General features: G+C 38.6%; 1 protein-coding gene and 1 long non-coding RNA gene across 4 annotated transcripts; one reads left to right on the top strand and one right to left on the bottom strand.

The window, feature by feature from the left end:
• Positions 1 to 4,094: 4,094 nt before the first annotated feature.
• Positions 4,095 to 5,493, bottom strand: LOC140502851 (uncharacterized). Its single transcript, XR_011966596.1, has 2 exons — positions 4,894 to 5,493; positions 4,095 to 4,449 (listed from the first exon to the last, which is right to left on the bottom strand). It is a non-coding gene; the product is annotated as an uncharacterized lncRNA (long non-coding RNA).
• Positions 4,430 to 18,336, top strand: LOC140502850 (SKA complex subunit 1-like). Of its 3 annotated transcripts, none has more exons than XM_072606903.1 (7): positions 4,430 to 4,784; positions 6,179 to 6,306; positions 6,817 to 6,941; positions 9,496 to 9,587; positions 10,805 to 10,942; positions 16,769 to 16,938; positions 18,060 to 18,336. In XM_072606903.1, the coding sequence occupies exons 2-7, from the start codon at positions 6,219 to 6,221 to the stop codon at positions 18,206 to 18,208; spliced, it is 762 nt and encodes a 253-aa protein (XP_072463004.1). In that variant the 5' UTR covers positions 4,430 to 4,784; positions 6,179 to 6,218; the 3' UTR covers positions 18,209 to 18,336. The 3 variants fall into 3 exon arrangements, with proteins under 3 accessions (XP_072463004.1, XP_072463003.1, XP_072463002.1); XM_072606902.1 differs by lacking the exon at positions 4,430 to 4,784 and adding an exon at positions 5,473 to 5,670; XM_072606901.1 differs by lacking the exon at positions 4,430 to 4,784 and adding an exon at positions 5,473 to 5,674.
• The last annotated feature ends 5,696 nt before the right edge of the window (positions 18,337 to 24,032 follow it).

Below are 24,032 nucleotides of genomic sequence, written 5' to 3'. Positions count from 1 at the left end.
AATCACTTCCATGTATCTTAGATTTTTTCCCCTCCCTCCCCCTCCTTTCCCCCTTCTTTCCTCCTCCTTCCCCACAGCATACAATTTTATATAGGTTCTACACATACATTCTTATTAAATACATTTTTACCTTAGTCATGTTGCATAGAAGAACTACGATGAATGGGAGAAATCATAAAACAAAACAAAACATAATACAAAAGAAAATGGTCTGCTTCATTCTGCGATCAAATTCCATAGTTCTTTCTCTGGATGTGAAAGGCATTTTGCCTCAAAAGACCATTGGGAATTTTTTAGGTCCTTACCTTGCAATGAAGTACTGTTTACCAGAAAAATTCCTTGTACATTGTGGTTGTTGTTGTGTACAAAGTTCTCCTGTTCTGCTCCTTTCACTCAGCATCAGTTTATATAGGTCTTTCCAGGCCTCTCTGAAGTCTTCCCATTCATCATTTCTCATAGCACAATAATACTCCATTACATTCATATACCACAATTTATTCAGCCATTACCCAACTGATGGGCATCCCCTTGATTTCCAGTTTTTGGCCACCACAAAGAGAGCTGCTATAAATATTTTTGTACATGTGGGACCCTTTCCCATTTTTATGATCTCTTGGGGATACAGTTCTAGAAGTGGTATTGCTGGGTCAAAGGGTATGCACATTTTTGTAGCCCTTTGGGCATAGTTCTAAACTGCTCTCTAGAATGGTTGGATCAGCTCACAGCTCCACCAACAATGAATTAGTGTTCCAACTCTCCCACATCTTCTCCAACATTTATCATCTTCCTGTTTTGTTATTTTAGACAACCTGATAAGTGTGATGTGGTATCTCAGAGTTGTTTTGATTTACATCTCTCTAATCAATAGTGAGCATTTTTTCATATGACTATAGATAGCTTTAATTTCTTCTTCTGAAAACTGCATGTTCATATCCTTTGACCATTTATCAATAGGGGAATGAGTTGTATTCTTGTACATTTGACTGAGTTCCACATTTTTTCCATCAAGAGATCCAAACTCATGTTCAAATTTGGTAGTCTCTTCAATGATTTTGTAATCTTTTGGGAATTCTATGCCTTTCTCAGGTGATCATTTAATTTCAAGACCCTTGTTACAAGACTTTCAGTTTTTGCCATTGCTACAAAGCCCCTTATGAGTTCCTTTAGGAAAGAACTAGACAGAGGTAGACCCTAGCATATCCCATAGCTTCTACAACCTCTAATCTTCACCCACACTCTTCAAATCAGAGACAGAAAATAATGAAAGATTTGGGAATTTTGCATTTCAGAAGGAGCTGTGATAGGGTATGACTGCCCTGATACAAGGTGGCCTTTTGAAACTGTGTGAGGAGATGCTATCTCGGAGCGCTGCCATAAAGGTAAAGAGGTTCAGTACTGATCTTTGGAAAAGGGTTGATCACTGGAGGAATGAGCCCAACCAAAATCTTTGTTCAAGGTTAGTCAGTTTGTAATTTCATTCTCTAATTCAGGTTTCATACTACCACCACCAGAATGTTTCTTTCTTTATTTTATTTTTGAGTCTTCTGTATATTTATTGTTTTTATAGCAGAATGCCCAACACAGATAATCATAACTGCCAAAGAGTCAGCTGTGCAAAACAGCATATATAGTGCTTAAGTACAAATGGAAGACATGATTTAAAACAAATAAACCTAAACACAAAGTTATGGTCCTACAAAAGAGCATTTAAACTAGATGGTCCAAGTTGATCTGCCTCCTTGGACCCACAGTAACTGTTACTTCCCCCAAAACCAATAGAATCAATATACTGAATCATCATTAGTTCCACTGTGTGAATAATGGATCACAATAAATGAGTCCTTTTTTCTAAGAGCTTTTCCTGCCTCCTCTATAAACACTGGCCCGGATAAAAAAAAATCTGACCTGGATAAAAAGATAATAAGAATTTCTTGAAGGTCAGTGATCCAAAATGCTAAGTATGAATTAGTATTCTACATGGTCTATATTCACTGTTTCCATTTTTAGTTAGGATGTACCTAGAATACTTTCTTCAGTTCATCATACAGGATAAGCATGAAAGTTCTGCCGATCTCTCTAAGAACATTGGACCAGACACCCTTGAAGAAAGCTTTGCCGTCCTCATCTTTAACAATCTTCCTCCAGCAGTCCCAGTGCAGGGACAGCTAGGTGGTGCAGTGGATAGAGCACCAGTGCAGGAGTCAGAAGGACCTGAGTTCAAATCTCACCTCAGACACTTGACATTCACTAGCTGTGTGACCTTGGGCAAGTCACTTAACCCCAATTACCTCATTCTGGGTCATCTCCAGTCATTCCTGATGAATATCTGGTCGCTGGATTCAGATGGCTCTGGAGGAGAAATGAGGCTGGTGACCTGCACGGTCCTCCCTCACTCAAAACAAAGTCAAGTGCAAATCATGTCATCATTTCTCTGATGGCATAATCTTCTTCACAACAAAGGACGAACACACATCCCAGATCATGTGATGTCAGCTCCCTTTTGTCCAGACTGAACCATCATTCACCACCTTACTGTATCAAAGGGATATGAAACCCCACCTGCTATAGCACTGTTTGTGCAATCATCCAACTTATCACAGTGTGAGTGCTCTTCGGTTCTGGGAGCATACCTTTTGCTTTTTCATAGATTCCAAAGTAGACTACTCTATAGATAATGATACCCTGCACTGAGACATTAAAACCTTGATATAGGCCACAAATTCTATGAGATTTAGTGATTTTCACAAGGCAGTCTCCCAGGTCTTTGAATTTTTTCTCAGTGCCAGATTTTCTAACATCAGCTGCCAAGAGTGTTCTCACAAAATCCAAGGGGTAGACAAAGTAGATAGAAGTGGCTCCACTGCACCACCAGAGGCAAGACTGCCAGCAAAACACTTCCAAAATTGTTCACTCTTCCCCAAAACACCTGCTTATACTTATTCTTAAAGGCAAAGTTCCTTGGGTGGGGAAATAGCTGAGTTTTGCTAAGTTACCCTGACGAAAGGAAAACTCTCCCTTTTCTTTAGAATTTGGACTATACAATAAGTTATGCCATTGTACTGCCTATCTGCAGCAATTTGTTTACTCTCATGCTGCTCTTGCAATAGTAGCTTGATTCTCTCTTTGGGTCCCACTACAGTCTTGGCAGCGCCACTGGCCAGGAAGTGCTTGGAAGTAAGGAGAAGGCCTGTTCTGTCAGGGTTACAGAGGACGATTTTTTGGAGTTGGAGGAAGAAAACCTGTGAGAGAGGGCTGAAAGCTGGGGAACTCATTGCTTTCTGCAAAGCCCCTTGCTACAGTTCAGACCAAAAGGCCAGAATATATTTAAGTGTAGATGTGACCATGCCTGATAGGAGTCTCATTTCTCAAATATATGGGGAACTGAGCCAAATTTATAAAAATAAGAGCCATTCCCCAACTGATAAATAAATGATATGAACTGGTAGGTTTCAGAAGAAATCAAAGCTATCAAGTCATATGAAAAAATGTTCTAAATCACTATTGATTAGAGAAATGCAAATTGAAACAACTCTGAGGTACTACCTCACATTTATCAGCCAGGGTAACATGAAAGGAAATGAAAATGACAAATTGCTTGAGAGGATGTGGAAAAATAGACACTAATGCACCGTTGGTGGAGTTGTGAACTGATCTGACCATTCTTCAGAACAACTTGGAACTAAGCTCAAAGGGTTAAAAACTGTGCATACCCTTTGACTCAGAAATACCACTATTCTGTCTGCATCCCAAAAAAAGATCAAATAAAAGGGAAATGGAACTATTTGTACAAAAATATTTACAGCAGCTCTTTTTGTGGAATTCTAAATTGAGGAGATGCCCATCAGCTGGAAATGGCTGACCAAGTTGTGGCATATGACTGTGATGGAATACTACTGGGCTGTAAGAAATGATAGAACAGGATGATTCCAAAGAAAACTTGGGAAGACATGTATGAACTCATGAAAAATGAAGTGAACAGAATCAGAACACTGAACACAGTAACACTCCTATTGGAAGGATGATCAAGCGTGAAAGATTTAGCTACCCTTATCAAGACAGTGCCAAAGGACCCATGATGAAGAATGCTACCCATCTTTAGAGGTATCTTGCAAGACCTCATATGTATTCATGAAAATCAAATGGCTTTCTCAAGGAGCAGGGATGGGTGGAAGGGAGGAAGAGAATTTGGAGTTCAAAACTAAAAAAGACAATCGTTACAAAGTTTTTACATGGAATTCAGAAATATTTAACAAATAAATAAAACAGATGTTGAAGACGGAGTTCCTGGCCAGTTACAGATGGGAACGGACGGTCCCCGAGGTCCCTTGTGACAGGAGTGCTGAGGACAGCTCCGACAAGCTGGTGCGCCTGACTCTTCCTGACCCCATCTGGGGTTCTCTAGGGCAGTTTGCCGTCACCTTCTGCAGCTCCTTTCTGGAGATGAGGACCCTGAGGCAAAGAAGAATTCCGGGACTTGCCGTGGCGGCTGAAGTCGGGACGCCGCAGCTCTGCCCCCTGCGGAGCCCAGCTGCCCGCACGCTTGTATCGGAGCTCTCGAGCTTGCAGCCTGAGCGCCTGCACTTCAAAAAAAGCTACAGATTATAGATTAGACCTTCACTTGTGGCTCTGTGGATCGTCGGGACTTAAGGGAGCGTGAGCAATGCAGACTAAAGTTAAGGGTGTCTCTGTGTGCGTGTGTATAGGTACACTGCGCTCCTCCGGGAATTCTTGGACTTTTTCACCATCCCGCAGCAAGCTCACTATTGGAATGACCTCAGCACCCAGTAAGTCTGTAAGCCTGGGGGTGGGGGTGGGGGTGCCATGAACTCCAAACCTCGGCTGCCCTGACTGAACCACCCTGTGCCTCCCCTCCCCTCCCCCCAGCCTTCTCACTTCCCTCCTGTGTTTTCTCCCTCCTGGAGGGCAGGTTGGTTTGCAGCCCCAGGGCTTAGCACGGGGCCTGGCAAACTGCAGGCAGCCTCACAACGCCCCTTGCTTGTCGCTCCCACAACTCCAACATTTTCTCCTTTGAAAAACAAGCAGAGCCCCCGGGGGGGAGGGGGCTGAGGACCGATGGGCGGTGGTTCGGGGGAGCCCCGAAGGAGAGCTTTTATGAAGCGCCAGCCCGCACCTAGCCGGGCACTGCCTGCTCTCCAGGAGCTCACAGGCTAACTGGGGAACAACAAGCAGGATAACGGGACGTAGGCCGCGGAGTGAAAGGGCTGGCATTAACTGAGGCCAGGAAGGGCTTCTTGCACGAGGCGGGATTTTAGCTGGGGCAAGAAGCCAGCTGTAGGCAAGGCTTCCATCTCTGGCTGACTAATGCAACCAGTTTCAGGTGGGTAGGGGTCAGAATGGGCAAATCAACCCTGTCTCCAAACACTGAGCATGCCCGGGGCACCAAGAGTCAGCTCTGACATCACGGCTCCCACCTGCCTCATCCTCAATCCTCCTTCCCCTCCCCGCCCTCCTACTTAGACTAGGGTCTGGCAAAGGTGGGCACGCGCATGCGCGCGCGGACGCACCCGTCCCTCTGCTCGCGCCTCTCGCGAGGGATGGTTCGCGCCTGCGCCCTGCGCCGACGAGGCGCACAGTTATTTAAGGAGGCCTCCCTAGCCAGCTGTTTTTAGTGCCGGCGAGGTCGGTTCAGTGTAGCTTGTGGACTCGGGCGTACGTGAGTCCACTCCGTCGGCTCCTGGAGTTGGGGGCGGGGGGAAGGTGGCCTGTGATGGGCTGGAATGCGGGCGAGTCCGGGGGCGAAAGGGGCGGTTTGTTGGCGGGTGACCGTTAGCTCGTGATTTCTCCCTCCGTCCCACCGGGCTGGGTTTGAGCTCCGCTGCCGGCCTCGAGCCCCCGAAGTGGCGCCCCCGTGACCGGCGCCCCCGTGACCGGCGCGTGACCCTGAGCTTTGTAACCCGTGGTGCTTTGCGCCTCCTCGGCCCCTGCCCCGCCTCGCTGCCTCCCCGAGCCCAGCTGGGAGCGGCACCCGCTGAGCCTGCTCTGGGCGGAGGAGGGGGAGGGGCAGGGGCTGAGCCAAACCTGCTGGGTGGCGTCACCGAGTTCTTAACGAACTGCGCCTTCCTCTTGCTCCTTGGCTGACCTTTGGAAACTGTCTGGAGCCCCTCCTCGTTTCCGTGTATCCAGATGGTGACGTGCCCGTCCTTAATGTCTTTTGTAGGGAAAGCTAGACTGCGTCTTCCCTCAAGGAGGCGTAACGCATGGCTGGGGCAGAGCTGGAAGACTTGTGCTCGCATATCAATGAGAAAATTTCCCATGTTAAGATAATTCTGCAATTAAAAAACATAGGTAAGCTGCTGGAGTGATGCTGGTTGAAGTAGTTCAAGGTGAACGTTACTCTTTTTAAAATTAATTTTAGTTTTCAACACTCTATAAGCTTTTGAGTTTTAAGTTTTCCTCCCCTTCCCCCTCCCTGAGACGGGGAATAAGGCTGTACGTATAATTCTTATTAAACATTTTCACATTAGTCTCGGGCATTGTTCTTCCTAGATTTATTCATTTACCCGTCTCTCAGAAGAACACAAAGCATGAAACCAGTAACCTTCAAATACGTTGCATTTTTGGTTCTGAAATGTAACGGAAGTACAGAGAAGCAAGTCAGAATTTCAGTTAAGCAAACCTTTTTAAAGCGCCAGTGTGTGCCAGTTGGGGTGGTAGGTATTGGAGCATACAAAGACAAAAAGTATACTTTTCCTGTTGTTGTTGTATAGGAAGGTTATCGGTATTACTTCTTTAAAATAATTAATCTGGAGATTTTATCAGTGTCTCTTAATTGCATTTTATTTTTACGTTCAATAGGACAAGATCCAGCCTTAAAAACTGCATTTTGGAAAATTAGAAATGAAATGACTCTTCTAAATGACCTTTTAAACAAGTTGGAGTTGGAGCTTCAATATCAGGAACATATCAGGAATTCACTTAGGGTAACCGAAATTTTTGTCTTTTGCAAAGGAAAAATAATTCTAAAGTTTCAAAAGCAGCATCTCAGAATGATGGAACTCATTATATTATCACAAACCAGCAGTGTACTTGAATTATAAGTTTGTAGTGGGTTTTTGTTTGTATGGCTGAAAAATTACAGAATTTTTACTCTCAGTGGACCATATTCCCCAAACCTCTGTGTGTGTGTATAAATGTATGTATATATGTGTGTGTGTTTTGCTCCTCCCCCCAAAATCCTCCCTTGAGAAATGGTTTGCTATGTTTTCAACGTTTCAAGTATTAGAGAGTTCAAGTTTTAAAGATAAAGCTAGCTAACTAAAGGGAAGTAGCTATTTTTCAAGTGGAAGAGAACTTTATTTACAGTTTTTCATGGGAAAATTGTGTACTGAATTAATATTAAGGCTAAATCAAGTATCAGAACTTTATCCTTTTGAAGCTTTTTGTAAAAAAAATATCAGCTCATCTACTAGTTTGAATGAGGTTATTTAAATACATTAAGATAAGCTTATAAATTAATATAATCTAAACTTGGTTTGAAAGCCAGAAAATCCAATACAATGTTGTCACTGTAAGGGACTGTAACTAGTCTAACCCATTCATTTTACTATTGAGGCAACCTGAAACTTAAAGCAATGTCATGACCTATTCTTGGTCACCTAGGAGGTAAAGAGACTAATTTTCAGCTTTAATGACTTCTTTTCTGTGTATCAGCACCCATAAACTCTGTGTCCTATGTGCCCATCAGCCATCTTTCATGGTTGTCTGTCTGGGAGGGCAAGCAGGTTAGGGAGTTAAGAAAACCCAATAAAAAAAGTCCCACTTTTCTCTTTGATTGCACCCTGCTTGACAAAAGAATGTCTCAGTGTTCATAGCCAATTAGCTTCATTTAGTATCAGGCTTCATTAAAGACTAATCTTCCAGACCCTACAGTATATCCAGAAATATACTGTATGCTGTAGTCAAAGAAGCAAAATAGAGAAAGGAAAAAAGTTATCTCTACTCTTAGATTCTGTGCAAGGGCATGTGATGTGTACTTTTTATAGTTTCTGTGAGAATCAGTCTCTCTTTTGCTTGTGGCAGGTGCATCTCTGAAACCAGAGAGTAAAGGGCTTCTAGATTCTATTTCTTTTTCTGCTTGTGTCTTAGGAAAGCAATTCTTCATTTTGTACCTTTGTACTTTGTGCTTTTAAGGACTTTTTGATCTTCCAAGTAAATGACTTTTGTTTTAACTTCTTTCTGTAAGGTAAAATAGTTTAAATAGATAAACTAGGAAGTAGAAAAATAGGGAAAGGACTAAACTAGGATTTGGGAGAGCTAGGTTCTGTTCTCATTTCTTTAACTAGCAGTGTCATTTGCTTTTTCTGAGTCACTTTCCTCCTCAGGAAAATGAGAGGGTGGGGGTTGAACTGACTAAATTCAGCCAGGCAAAATATTCTTATCAAGATTTTTAGTCTCTGGAAATAGAAATAACAGTGCATACCTTATAAGATTTTTAATGAGAATAAATGAAACACTTGTGAAGCTCATTGATCTCTTCAGAAGAACATTTCTGTGTGCCTAACAGTATATTATACATAGTAAGTAGTTACTAAGTTTTTAATAAACATCACATTAGAAATAGCTGTCTGGGTTAATAGTCTCAAATGTTCTAATTTTAATAGTTTAAAGACACCGTAGGCCAGTAATGTATAGATTAAAGCGTGAACCTTGGGTAGGGAATATGGAACTTGGCATTAAATCCCTATCTGTGAAATTTGGTATTGTTGGGAGGTAGATGATATGACTCCAAAGAAGCAGCATATTTTTTTATACAAATAAACATGAGGCCAGAGTCATAAGTTGAATCAAGTAAGCCTAAAAGAATGAGTATAGTTAAGCAATTTAAATGGAAAATTAAATAGCACTGGATTTGGTATTAAGAGTTTCAGGGTTGAATTCTTGCTCTGATGTTTAATGGCTCTTTGACCAAATTATTTAATTTAGCCTTAGTTTCCTCATCTATAAAATATGAGAATAATGTAAGCTACTTATCTTAGCATTATTTTTTGGGAATCATTTTGTAAAACTTAATTACTACATAACTGTAAGTTTATGAGAATAACTTTCTTTTATTCTGAGTCACTGATGCATTAGGACTATCTATGATTCTGGTAAATATGAATAGTATTGGGCAGCATTAAATGCCCAGGTACAGTTTTCTCTGCTGGTAAATTTTAGAACCGTTTTAGTTTTGAAAAAAATATACTCAGTTTTAAAAATGATACACTATCATGTAATGATAGGAAATGTTCTATGAAAAGTCCATTGGGGGAAGATAAAATACAATCCAAGAACAAATTCAGAATACAAGCCAATTTTAAGTTGTTATATTCATACAGTAACTCATGAATGATTCAGTATCCTGAAAATTCAAGTCCATGGTCATACTTTAATATTGTCTAGCTAGCCTAATATATTTTTATTGTGATGAATATTTATAGAATGCTACTTAAAATAACTTTTAAATACAAAAATACAGAACTTGTTTTTCCTCAGGAGTTACAAGAGTCCCTTGATAGAAATTACAAAGAAATACGTAACCTTGCGGAAAATATTCCTCCCCATTTGCCCAAAGTAGTCCAGAGCTGGTAAGCACATTTCTACTCATTGAGAAATTATTATTACCTGGTATTTAAAAATGTAAAATAAGAAGCAGTCCAATGGCTTAGAGCTTATTCTTTGCCTAAATTTCTTCACTTCACTTCTCTTTCATTATAGTTTTTTACCCAGTCATCAAATGAAATTGCTTTTTTCCAATGTTCTAAGGATTGCTTTCATTGCAAAAACTATTGATCTTTTGTAAATCCTTTACTTTCTTGATCTCTTTGTAAATGTTTGACACTGTTGACCAACCTCTCTTTCTCTATTTTTCATCTCTCTACTGTACTCCAGTCCCTCATTACCAACTGTCTCCTGGAAATTTCCATTTCGTATCCCATTGGTGTCTCCAATATAACATGTCCAAAAGAGAATCTGTTACCTTCTTCCAGTTCTCTCTCTTCATAACTTCCCTATCTCAGTTGAAGGTACCAATGTCCTTCCACTCATCCAGCTTTATAGCTTGAGTCATTCTCAACTCTTCTCTCTTCCTTACTACTTATATTTAGTCAGTTTTAAAATCTTGAAAATATCACCTTTACAATATCTCTTGGATCCATCCCTGTCTCTCCACTCAGCATGACCACCACCCTCTCTCAGACTCTCACCATCTCTTGTCCAGAATATTTTAACCATCTGTTTGAGTTCCCTGCCTCCAGCCCCTTTCCTTTCTAAATCATCTTTTAGATAGCTACCAACTTTCTATTCCTGATGCGTTGTCTGGCCAAATCATGCCTCTGCTTGGGAATCTTCAATAACTCTCTCTTGCCTCAGAGAAAAAATAAAATCACTGCTCTTTGGTTTTTAAAGTCTTCTGTGATATGGATCTCTCCTATTTTTTCCAGAGTTTTTTCATCTTATTCCTCTTCACACACACTGTATTCCAGCTAAACTCATCTGTTTGCTGCTCTTCACATGTAACATTCCACCTTCTACCTCCTTGCCTTTGTACGTGACTGAAATAAACTTCCTGCTAACTTTCACCTCCTGGACTCTAGTTGCATTAAGCTCCAGCTAAAATGCCACCTTCTGTGTGATTCCTTTTCTGATTTCAGGAAAACCATGGAAAAAACATACATGACAATTTCTGTGAGTTTTGATATAAAAGAAGGCATTTATTCCTATTTATTACATTTGCCTGTGAATATTGCTTTGTAAACTTTTAGTATCCTGTTGATTTCTCATGATTTCTGCCTTTATTCTGTAGTGTGGTAGAACCAAATGTTAATCTTGAAGAGCAAGTTAAAATTACAGCATCTGAACACTCAAAGAAACCCCCAAAAGAGCAAAAACCAATTAAAGAAATTTTACTACTAACTTCGGATGAATTTGATAATGTGCCTGGGTAAGTATACAAGATTTTTTTATTTAATGCTTTCTTTAAGAAAGAAATTATATATTTGACTTAGTTATACATTTGATTATATATATTATATTATATTATTATATTGTGTATATGTAATATCTGCTGGAGTCACATTTCTTGAGTCTTTTAAATTTTTCTTTTCATGAATTTGATTAGCAAGCAAATCTAAAAACAAAAAAGAGGATTCCGTATGAAAATGTGAACTTAGAGAGTTTTAAGTATATATTAAATTTAATAATGTAATTAGTAAAATTTTCCTATTTGTGTCTCTAAACTTTTTAATTTTCCTGTATTTTTTTTATTTTATTTATTGTTTTTGCTTCTCTAATAGTACTCACTAATAACCATCTCTCCCACAGCAAAAGTTCTCCATTTTGCAAATGTGTTTAGTCATGAAAAACACATTAACGTATTGCCCATGTCTGAAAATATACTTTTAATCTAGAATTCTTCATTTTGGGATCCATGACCTTTTTGAAAAATTATTTTGATAACATTTGTTATAATTTTATTTTTGTAATCCTCTGTGTCTTGTACTGTGTATGAGAAAAGTCCATAGGCTTCACCAGACCACCAAAAGAGTCCATGATGAGAAAAGGTTAAAACACCTAGCTCTAATCTGTATTACCTTTCTTCCAAGGAGGAGAAAGCATGCTTCATCATTGACATTCTGGAGACTTTCAAGATTGTTTTCTTTGGAGTAGCCCTTATAGTCATTAAAAGGAAGAGAAAAGCAATATTGGAATATAATCACAAAAAAGACCATATCTGTTCAGATTCAAGGTAAACTGTTCAACATCATAGTAATACAAGTCTGTACTCTAACCACTGATGCTGAAAAGGCCTGTTCTATGAAATCTGCAACATCTAGAAATAACACCAAAAAAAGATGTCACATTCATCATAGGGGATTGGAATGCTAAAATAGGAAATCAAAAGATAATTATAATAACAGGCAAATCTGGCCTTGACATACAGAATGAAGCAGGGCAGAAACTAATAGAGGTTTGTCAGGATAACTCACTGGGCATAATACTTTTTCAACAACCCAAATGACAACTCTTCACATTGGCTATCACAGATGATCAGCTAAAAATCAGGTTGATTACATACCTTGCAGCCAAAGGACAAGAATTTTCAAATAGTTAAAACAAGACCTGGAATGGACTGTGGCTCAGATCATGAGCTTCTTATTGTAAAATTCAGACTTAAATTGAAGGAAGGGAAAAAATCATCAGACTGATTAGGTATGACCTAAATACCATCCCCTATGCGTATGAAGTGAAAGTGATGGGATAGATTTGAAGAAATAGATCTGGTAGTTAGAGTGCCTACAGAATTATGGAGAAAGGATTGCAATATCATATAAGAGGCAGCAACAAAAAATATTTCAAATAAAAAGAAGAGCAAGAAAACAAAATGACTGATGAAACTTAGGAAAGAATGCAAAAGATAAAGAAGAAAGGGAAATTGAATTCAAATCCAATTGAATTCAGGATTCTAGAGAATAGCAAGGAGAAACAAAGTTTTCTTAAATGAGCAATGCAAAGAAATAGAAGAAAACAACAGAATAGGAAAGATAGATCTTTTCAAGAAAATTAGAGATATCAAGGGAAAGTGTCATGCAGAAATGGGCATAATAAAAAACAAAAATGGTAGGGACTTGAAAAATAGAAGAGATTAAGAAGAGGTGGTAAAAAAAAAACCCTCAAACCTAGAACTATATAATAAAGAGCTTAATGTTACCAATAGCTATAGTGTGATTACTGATTTAGAGACAGAAATTCTGGAAAATGAAGTCAAGTGGGCCTTAAGAAGCATTGCTAGCAATTAGGCTAATGGAGGTGATGGAATTCCAGCTGGGCTATTAAAAATCCTAAAAGATGATGCAGTTAAAGTGCTGCAACTCAAATTGCCGGCAAGTTTGGAAAACTTAACAGTGGTCACAGGATTGGAAAAGATAAGTTTACATCGCAATCCTAATGGGCAGTACCAAAGAATGTTCAAATTACTGCATTCATTTCACATAGTTACAAGGTTATTGTTAATACTCTGCAATCTAGGCTTTAGCAGTATGTGAGCTGAGATTTACCAGAAAGGCAGGGTGCATTTTGGTTTTTTTTTGGAAGCAATCAGGGTTAAGTGATTTGCCTAGGATCACACATCTATTGAGTATCTGAGGCCAGAGCTGGTGCTCTATCCATTTCATCACCCAGCTGCCACCCCCCCCCCCCCACTTTTTTGAGGGGAGGGTTAGGGTTTCAAAGCAGCAGAGGAATTAAGGACCAAATTTCCAACAACGGCTGGATTATGGAGAAAGCAAAGGAGTTTCAGAAAAAATATCTACTTTTCATTGACTATAAGCCTTTGTATGGATCACAACAAAATTTGGCAAGCCTTCACAGAGATGGTAGTACCAGATTCTGTCTCCTGAGGAACTTGTATGCAGGCCAAGAAGCAACAGTTAGAACTTAATGAAGTACAACTGATAGGTTTAAGATCAGAAAAGGAGTATGATAAGATTGTATGTTATCAATTTATCTATTTAACTTATATGCAGAGTACATCATGCAAAATGCCAGGCAGGATGAATCAAAAACTAGAATTAAGATTGGAGGGAGAGAAATATCAACATATGTGGAAGATACCACTCTGATGACAGAAAGTAATGAAAGATTGAGAAGCTTCTTGATGAGAGTAAAAGTTGACTTGAAGTTTAACATCCAAAAACTAAGATCTTAGCAACTGGTCCCATCACTTCCTGGTAAATAGAGGGAGAAGAAATGGAAGTAGTGTCAGATTTTGTATTCCTGGGCTCAAAGATCATTTCAGATGGTGACTGCAGTCAGTAAAATCAAAAGATGCTCCTTGGAATAAAAGCTGTGACAAATCAGTGTTCTGTACACAACATCTACAGAGTCATTGTGCTGTGATTTCATTGTTGTATGCCTGTGAAGCCTGGACAGTATACTGGCACCATGCCAGAAGATTGAGCTACTTTCATATGAATTGTCTTAGGAAGATTATGAAGATTACCTGGCAAGATAAAGGTACTGGATTCTAAAGTCCTTTTTCGAGGTGAACTAACAAGCATTCAAACTCTACTTCAGAGAGCACAACTCCAATGGGCTGGATGTGTTGGAATGCGAAACATACATTTCCCTAAAAAGACTTTTATGGAGAATTCGCACAAGCCAAGTTCTCACACAGTGTGAGAACAAGTGGTAGAACAACACTCTCAAGGTCTTTCTGAGGAACTTTGGAACCAATTAAGGGACATGGCACAAGACTGTCTAGTATGACTTGCCTCCATTAAAGGAGGTATTGTGTTGTATGAGCAAAGCAGAATAGCAAAAGTTAAAAAGACATGTGAAATGCAGACATATTCTTCTCAATTGTTCATATGGATAATTTGTGCCCAACCTATAGTAGAGCCTTCCAAACTCATATTAGTTTGATCAGCCACATAGGCCACATTGTACAACCCAACATTATGGTGTCATTCTGGTCCTCTTCAATTATTAAGGACAACAACAGTCTGGCTGACAAAGGTCCATATAGTCAAAGCTGTGGTTTTTCCACTTGTATGTCAGTGATAGCTTGGCTAAAAGGAAAGCTAAGCATGGCAGAATCAGTGCTTATGAATTTTCCTGAGAGTCTGTCAGAAACCTAGAAGATCAAACCAATCAATACTCAAAGAAATTAATTCAGACTGTTTATTGGGAGGTCAAATACTGAAGCTGAAGCTTAAATACTTTGGTCACATTATAGAAGACTTGTTGGGAAACACTTGGACAGACTTTGGGATATAATAGAGGATAAAAGGGTCTGGCATGGAGTCATGAAGAGTCAGACACAACTGAGAAATAAATTGTGATCTTAACTATGAATTGTTTTGGTTCTGCTCATTTCATTCTCCATCAGTTCATATAGGTTTTCCCAGCTTTCTGTGAATACTTCATCTGCATCATTCCTTATGGCATAATAACGTTTCACTGCATCTATGTACCACAGCTTGTTCAGCCATTTCCCAGTTAATGGGAGCCCATTTTATTTCCAGTGCATTTCTTCATTTGAAAATGACTTCATATATTTTGACCTCTTTATGTTGAAAAATGGTGCTTTTTTCTTTTTTAAGATTTTATTGATCTCTTTTAAATCTAGATTTTCTAATGTGTAGTTTTGTTTATATTAAGGAATGGTTACAAATTACAAGATTTTAAATTTTCATTTTGTAAATGTGAAGTGGTTGATATCTTTGATAGTTTTGTATTTTAAAAATCATGTGTTTTTATTTAAATAAGAAAGCATAAGAAAGGCTATCAATACAGAAGTTACAACATATCTCTTTGATGTAGACCAGATATCCTTTTTATCAGCATTTTGTTTTTGTTTTGATTTTGTTATCTTTCTGTAAATTGAGTTCATTCATGTTTTGAGAAGTGATCTCAGTTTTTCCATAATCCCAAGCGGTGTGACCATCGTACTAAAAAAAACCCCAGGAGATCATCTAGTGCAGGATTCTTAAGCTGGGTTCCATGAACTTGATTAGAAAAATGATAGCAAACCACTGTATTTAAAAAAAATTGGTTTCCTTTGTAATTCCTTATGTTTTACTTTACGTATTTAAAAATATTATTCTGAGAAAGAGGGCTTGTAGACTTCATTAGATTGCCAGACAGTTCTGTAACAAAAAATGTTGAGTGATCTAGTTCAGTCTCTTCTTTTTCCAGATCAGGAATCTGAGGCCTTTTTGTTCAAGGTCATTTGGCTAGTTAATATCACAATCTTTTCTAGAAGATAAAATATAATTTTATCACTTGTTTAATGAATATAATAGGAACAGAGGCTTTTAGCTTATTTTAGTTCCTTCTCTTGTTGCTCTATTTGTAAACCAATGAGAGACAAAAAGGAGAAATCAACAGGAGTACTGGTAGCGTATATGATATTTGGAAGATCAAGTATAGCAGTGAGGGAGATTGAAAGTAATTTAGCAAATAGGTAACAGTAAGTATACTCCAGTTACCTAGTTTTCACCATTTACCAGAGGAAACAAAACTGATATCTTTTGAAGAGGAATATCAAGAGCAAGCCTGTAAGTTATGTTTTTGTTACACTCACTGAAAATATAAAGCATTGAAACTAAAGAGCATAACAAGTTTTAATGGGTAGGAAAAAAGTTATGGAAAAAGTCAGCTTATGAGTAGAAAAGATAAAAAGTGATGTAATGGTTAAAGGAATGTGGGATCTAGAGGGCCAAGAAGAGCCTTAACCTTTGCTTCTTTTCTGCTCTTCTAACTCTAATTATAGACACCATTAAATTTACAAGTATCCTTTGCCCTTCTTGCCTTTCTTTTACCCTCTATTACCGTTTATAGACAGTGGTGGTGTAGACTGTGGTGTAGCACTTACTATTAACCATTTTCTTTCCCTGGAACCATTTAAAAACTTACAAAGAAAAAAATACCATGTTCAGGTTAATCTGTTTTGTAGAAACAACAATATTTAAAATCGTTCTATAAGTAAAGAGAACCATTTCTTTTTGATGTACAGAAACTTTTATTAGGAAACATAGGTATTAATAGGCTACCATCTTCATTTAATCTTAGAATGCTAAAGAATAAGTCTTTTCATTTTGTAAGAGGTACAGAATTTTTGAAAAGGACACTAACGTGAAATGAGAAAATTCTCTCTGTTCTAATGCTAGTCAGATTCAATGATCTAATGTAAAATATTTTTCAGAGAAAATAAAATTGTATTTGGGAGATATTTTGTGTAAACTTTTATCCCTTTAATTGTTTTTAGGTATATGAAATCTCGTCTGACGTGCTGTCAAATTAATGATTTTATTAAAGAAATCAACAAGGCAGTGGCTAGCAAATATAGAATCCTACATTTACCAAAAAAAACTATGGATTCTTCCATCAGAAATCTGTACCATAGATTCATTGAAGATGAAACCAAGGATACCAAAGGTAAGTGAGAAAGCCTATCCCAGCTATAGTTATTATAATTTCTTAAGGAATTTGTGATATGCACTGCTGTGGGTATTTAATGCAGAACTCTATCTTGTTTGTATATATTTATGCACATTCATGAGTTTCTATGGACAAAAAAAATTCATCACCTGGTAACCAATCTATTATGATGAGTCTTTCCCAACTTAGGCTAACAATCTGTCATCCATACTCTTGAGTCTTCTCAATGTGTTATGGTCTGCCAGAGCTTTAAATTCTGCCACTGTAGCCTTGAGGAAACTAGGGTCATTTCCATGTCACAATGAAGCATTGGAAGAGGACTTTAATGAATGGAATTAATATAAATACAACCACAGAAATCAATAGTCAATGAACATTTATTAAGCTCCTACTATATGCCAAAGTGCTGTGCTAAGTACTGAGGATAAAAATACAAAAGAAAAAAAATGGTCCTTGCCTTGAAGGAACTTACATTCTAATGGGAGAAGACTACAGAGGAAGCTTAAAAACTGGAGGGAGCAAGAGGAGAGGGTTAGGGAAAGGTATTTGTTGACACAGGAGTATGGAGAAAAAGAGACGTCCAGTAGTTCAACCAGGTAAGAAAGGAAGTGTTCTGAGCTGAACTCCCTCTTTAAATGGAGGATTTTGAGTTCATGGCTCCTTCTCTGAATCAAAGGAACTGGGAGGTGTGAAGAAGTGGAGGAGTACCAGGGTTGATGGGGTCTTGCAGGATGATGATAGTGAGCTTCCTCAAGGCATGGCAGAGAAGTCAGAAAAGTCCCAAAGCAGTACAGCCAGGTGAGAAATGAAGTGAAACTTATTTTAGATGTCAGAGTCCTCCTAAAATTTGTTATCTTTTACAGACCAGCACTATTATTCTTAGAATTACAGTAATGAATTGTTCAGAGTACACTGATGGGAAAATTAATGCATATATTATTAAATTGCTACATTTTTAAATATTATGCAACTTCAGTAGATAATTTTTTTTTAACATTGTAAGAGTACTGGTTGGACATCTTATGTTAGCAAATGGTACTGTAATGCAGGTTTACAATTTTGTGCATTAGTAACTGTTACCTGTAAAGTTAACCTTTTACAAATAAATCTCTTTTCAGGCCACTACTTTGTAGTAGAAGCTGATATAAAAGAGTTCACAAATTTGAAAATTGACAAGAGGTTTCATGTACTACTGAGCATTTTAAGGCACTGCCGAAGGCTGTCAGAAGTCCGTGGAGGAGGACTTGTCCGTTATGTTATAAATTGATAGGTTTTGGCATTTTCACAGACAGTGTCATATAGATTGTTTTGTAATTCCGGTTTCATAATCTATGTTTTCATTAGTTTCTTTAATTTGTTCTGCACTTAATAAAAATTTGTTCTGCACTTAATAAATATGCTTTTGATTATAAGGGAGACTAGCCAGGTAAAAATAATATACCATTACCACTAACTAAAAGCAACTCAGATTAATCCACTCTTCATTCATTTGCTTAGTGATGTCCTTTTTTAATGTGAGGATACCTTATTAATAGCCAACATGACACTTGATGATCTGACCCAGTGTCCCTCCTGCATAGGTCTTGAATTTCTGAAGTGTTGTGAATATTGGAGCTGTGGATCTAACCCTCCAGTGAGCTATTTGGTAGTGATAAATTAAGTTATGGGTTTTTATGACTTGAATGAGTTTGCCTGCTCTACCTGTTGAACCCTTTCTCTTGTACTTGTTTTTTTCCAGACTATAAGATCAAATTACTTAGTACATCATTTGTACTGCATTAATTTAGGCTGTTTTCTTTGTTCCTTTTCTATGTATTTTTTCCTTCTAGTTTCCTTAAAGGTGAGAATATGTGTGTGTGTATGTATGTGATGTGTATATATGTGTATGTACACATATAAAATATGCTCATATACATGTACACACACATACTTTAAAAAAATCTCCTTAAAGTACATTTTATAGTATTATTCACGTAGTGGCTATTCAACAATTGTTATTGATTTCTGTATAAACCTGAAACTGGTGAATTAGTGTTGCCTTACTGGGGCTTGCATTTGGGATGTAGAGACCCTGTTTAAACTTATTCATTGATGTTATTTATGCTGAGATGATTGGATTTCAGGAGAATATAAGCTCCTTGAGGGCAGGGACTATTTTGTTTTTTCTGTCTTTGTTTCTTTGGCGTTTTTACAGTAGGTACTTAATTTTTTTTAAAAAAAATGTTGAGCTGAAGTTGTATCACTAGGATAAATTTGGAAAGGAAATATTTAGGGCTGGCCATAAAATAGACTTGGAACATAGTTAGTATATTTTCATCACACCTTCTACTTGAAAGTTGGATCATTTGAAGAGCAAGAAGAAAATGGGAAGAGGTTTTGTGGATTATGTCAGAATGGGATTTATGTTTTTGGACGGTGGCACAGGAAATCTTAAGTAGTTTTGGGGAGCTTCAATTTTCTCCCTTCCCCTCCTCAGTAGAGTTTTAATTTTTGACCACCCCCCTCCCTCAGTCTTCCCTCCCTTCTTTAGCCCCCCCCCCCTTTTAATCTCCTTTTCCCTTACTACTACTTCCTTCCCTTTTAGCCTCTTCTCCCTTTTCTTTCCCCCTCCCCTCCTATTGCCTATAGAGCTAGTTGTATTTCTATACTTAACTGAGTTTGTTGTACCCTCCTTGAATCCAGTCAGAAGAGAGTACCTCTCAAACAATACTTATCTCCCTCCCCTCTTTTCCTCTACTGTAATATATTTTTGTGCCTTTTCCTTTGATGGAATTTATTTTTTTTTCTGCGTCCTTTTCACATCTCCCATTACAATCCCTTTGCACCCTTAAATCACATTTGTTATCATAACATCATTTAATTTATACCCACTTCCTCTATCTATGTGTATCCCTTTTACATTTCATAATACATATATATCTCTCAAGACTAACAAGTATCATCTCCCCTTATAGGGATGTAAGCAGTTTGCTCATATTGTGTAGTAAGTTTTTGTTTTTTTTTTTTCCTATTTACCTTTTTATGCCTCTCTTGAGACCTCTGTTTGAAAATCAAATTTTCTATTGAGTTCTGGCCTTTTCAGCAGGAAGGTCTGGAAATCCCTTATTTCACTGAATGTCCATCCCCTTGCCTGAAATATTATGCTCAACTTTGCTAGGTAATTAATCCTTGGTTGTAGTCCCAGCTCCTTTGCCTTATGGAATATCATATTCCAATTCCTTTGATCTTTTAACGTAGAAGCTGCAAGATCCTGTGTGATCCTGATTGTAGCTCCTCGATATTTGGATTGTTTCTTTCTGGCTGCCTGCAGTATTTTCTCCTTCACTTGATAGTTCTGAAATTTGGCAACTATATTCCTTGGTGTTTTTAGTTTGGGGTCCCTTTCAGGAGGTGAATGGTGGATTCTTTTGATGACTATTTTTCCCTCTGGGTCTCAGACTTCTGGGCAATTTTCCTTGATAATTTCTTGGATGATATTGCCCTTTTTTCATCATGGTTTTCTGGTAGACCAATAATCCTTAGATTTTCTCTCCTAGATCTATTTTTCCAGATCAGTTTTTCCAGTTAGATATTTATTTTCTTCTATCTTTTCATTCTTTAGATTCTGTTTGACTGATTCTTGATGTCTCATAGATTCATTAGCTTCTACTTGCCCGATTCTGTTTTTTATCAAATTGTTTTCTTCAGTTAACTTTTGCATCTCCTTTTCCATCTGTCCAATTGTTCCTTTTAAGGAGTTATTTTCACCAGTTAGGTTTTGTACTTCTTTTTCCATTTGTCCAATTTTCCTTTTTAAGAAACTGTTCTCTTCAGTGAATTCTTTTTTCATATTTTTAAAATCATTGGCCAGTTTTTCTTCTATTTCTCTGATTTGGATTTTAAAATCCTCCCAGAGTTCTTCCAAGAAGGCTCTTTGTGCTTCTGACCAGTTCATATTCCCTTCTGAGGTTTCAGATGGGAGTACAGTCTCAATGCTGACCTCTTTGGTATTTGTGTTTTGTCTTGTCCCCGTAGAAATATTCTATGGTCTTTTCTTTTCTGCTTTGCTTTTTACTCATGATAATCACCTTTTTCCTGACTTTTAACGTGCATCTGTGGCACAGGGAGCTCTGTACCTAAAATCTGAGGCTTTGTGTGTTGAGGCTTTTGGTTCTTTCAGCTAGAAATTAAATACTGCAGCTTACCTGGTGCTGAGCTGCCTGGTGTTTGAAAGCAGAGGCCCATTAGGTATTTTTGGGTTTCCCTGCAGTTACCCTGGAGGTAGCTTGCTAAGTGTGGGAGAGGGGTAGTCTGGACAGCAGAGGCTCCTCTGCTGAGCTACAGCATAGGCAAACTCAGCTTCCTGTGCTAATGTCTTCCCTTTTTCACTGGGGTGCTGAGGCATGCCTGGGGTCCTGTTGTTGGCAGTTGCTGGCTTTCACCCTTCTGGGGTTCAGGATCTTCTCCAGGTTTGTTGAGGTGGGCTGTCTGGGACAGCTCTGATCCTGCACTGGTTGCTTTGGCCACAGCAAGAGGAACCCTCCTTAGTGATCTTTCTAGCCTCCTGGGCTAAGAGTCTGTTTACCCCTTCTGCTGCTCCCCCTGTTCCAGGGTTTTTCCCGGGGAGATAATCTCTGGGCTGGTCAAGGTCAACAAGGGGAGGGAGAGCAGTTACCGATCACTCCGCCATCTTGGCTACCAGAACTGAAAATCATACTTAGCCATTCTTAATGGAGTTTAGAGCTTCTGGTTCAGATTAATCATGTTCCCAGGATATTAAGAAAACCGTTACATGTTGTAAGTCAGGCCTGCACAACCTATTGCCAGCTGAAGTATTTCCACATATTTTGCTGGCCTGTCATAAGTTTTTCATTTTTTTTTTGGATTTTGGAGAATAGAAATTCGAATTTCCATTCAAAAAGTTGGAGATACGGTAAATGGCTTAGTGATTTTCAGAAGGAAGAATATAATGGGTTCCATAGAAGAAAATAAGATTCTGCCTGGATCGTCAGATTAACTTCCCTTTTTTTTTTTTTTTTTGGATGGTGTTAGTATAAGGCTGGTATTAGGTCTAAGACTCTTAAATCATTCCAGGAATTGAATAGGATTGAGTCTTGAACAAGAGATAAAGATGTAACCAAAGGCTGTCTCTGCAAAGAAATCACAAACTTGTCTACATATTAGGAGAATAACCCATGAACCAATGGAAAAATACAAAAAAGCAAAGCCTGAGTCCAGGAGGAAGGAAACATGATTCTGGTCTTCCACAGGTTTAAATCAACACCTACTTCAGAGAAGTCTTAGGATTTCCTGCATTTCAACTACACTTAATTGGTTCTGGAAGTTCATCCCATTCTGATGAGACAACTAAAACAGACCTCTCTACAATAATTGCCAACTTCCAGTGGTGAGGGAAGTTGGCTTTCCCTCAAATTCTCTTTCACAGGCTATCTCCTTATGCCTATAATGGAGGTGCAAAGTAGCTAGTGACTCAGTATCCAACTCGCAATTGGTAAATCAAGGAAGTTGATTGATATTCTCCATATCTTTGTAGACAAAATGGAGAAGTGTGGGCTTGGTAATTTTATGACTGGATTTAAGGCTTGTTGAACAATTATAGAGTATTGATTAATGGGTCAATTAACATTTGGGAAGGAGGATTTGTAAGGTCTGCTGAAAGTCCATGGCCCTGTTCTTTTGGGCCATTTTTATTTTTATGAAAATGTTCAGAGAATCATAGACTGAGTGGGATGAACTGTTGGAAATCAACTCATTTTATAAATGAGGACATGGAGATTTAGAAATGGAAAGTGACTTGCCTATAGTCGCACAGTAACTAGAAACATAAGATTGTATGGTTGGTACAAACATTCCCCCTAAAAAGTCTGTGACCTATACTATCCTGCCAGTACATACAGGGTCCAGGTGGAAGTGTGCTCAAATTGAGAGAATACATGTGGCAAAGTGGTAACTTATTTTTCCTGTAAATCTTTTTGATGGAATTCTCATGATACTCTTAGATATGGTATGGCTTTTCTGCTGGGATCTTTGTATGGTGTTGAAGCTATGTTCCTCATCATATCTAGTCTATCCATGATTCCCAGTGCAGACATTGCCATCAGCCTTTCAGGAATCCCTCAGATCCTTTGAAGTTCACAAAGCTCATTCAGCCATGTTGAGGAGTGGTTGGGGCTTAGAATGAGAGGGGAAGAGAACAAGATCCATCTTGGATCTCTGCTCTTACCACAACCCCAATTCTTTTTCATGAGTTTAGCTGTAACACTGTTCATGAATGCCAAACACTCAGCTTTCCAGTTTCAAGTAGCATGCTAGTTTTTTACAGGACCCAGAAGGTGGCACCAAATCCACCCAGAAGGGTGAAGCCAACAACTGCCAATAGGACCCCAGGCGTGCCTCAGCACCCCAGTGGAATTGGGAAAACGCTAGCGCAGGAAGCTGAGTTTGCCTATGCTCTAGCCAATGGAGCACCCATGGTCCCCCAGGGAGATAGGCCATGTTCACATCTAGTGAATACCCAATATGTCTTCTTACTTGATAAAATATATGGTGTGGGCTCTATACATATAGATGACAAAGCCATCACTTCATTGGCTGCTGAGCTAGAGAAGCCTCGGACCAAGTGTCTGTTTAGGAAGAAGATTTGGCTGCAAGTTTGATCTCTTAGTTGAACCTTGTCATGTGGCAAGTAGTGCTCTTGGTCTCTAGACTTCCTAGAGGGGATGGGGTTATGGAGTTTGTTATATTCCTCATCCTGTCACCACGTCCACCTTCCATGGATCCAAGTGTGAATGATTATACCTGGACCCCTTGCTACCTTTTCTGCTTCCTGAATAGGTGACATAACATTGTTCTAAGGGTGAATGTGTCCAAGCTTAGAGATATCTTGTGAATTCTAGAGGTCCTGGGACCAATGAGTGAAGCTGGCTGGCAGTAAAGACAAGTATTAACAAGAGCAGGAGTCCAAATCCTGGCTTATTTGTTAGAAAACATGAACTTTGAGGGAGACTAAGTTCATAGATGAGGTGAAGTGTAGAATGCCTCGTCAGCAGTCCCTCAAACTATTTCATGTTTAGATGAAGTTTAAGTGTAAA

This window comes from Notamacropus eugenii, chromosome 4, assembly GCF_028372415.1.
Source record: "Notamacropus eugenii isolate mMacEug1 chromosome 4, mMacEug1.pri_v2, whole genome shotgun sequence".
In the NCBI taxonomy this organism is placed as follows: Eukaryota; Metazoa; Chordata; class Mammalia; order Diprotodontia; family Macropodidae; genus Notamacropus; species Notamacropus eugenii.
The sequence above is the reverse complement of the archived record's forward strand: the minus strand, read 5'-3'. Positions and strand labels throughout refer to the sequence as shown.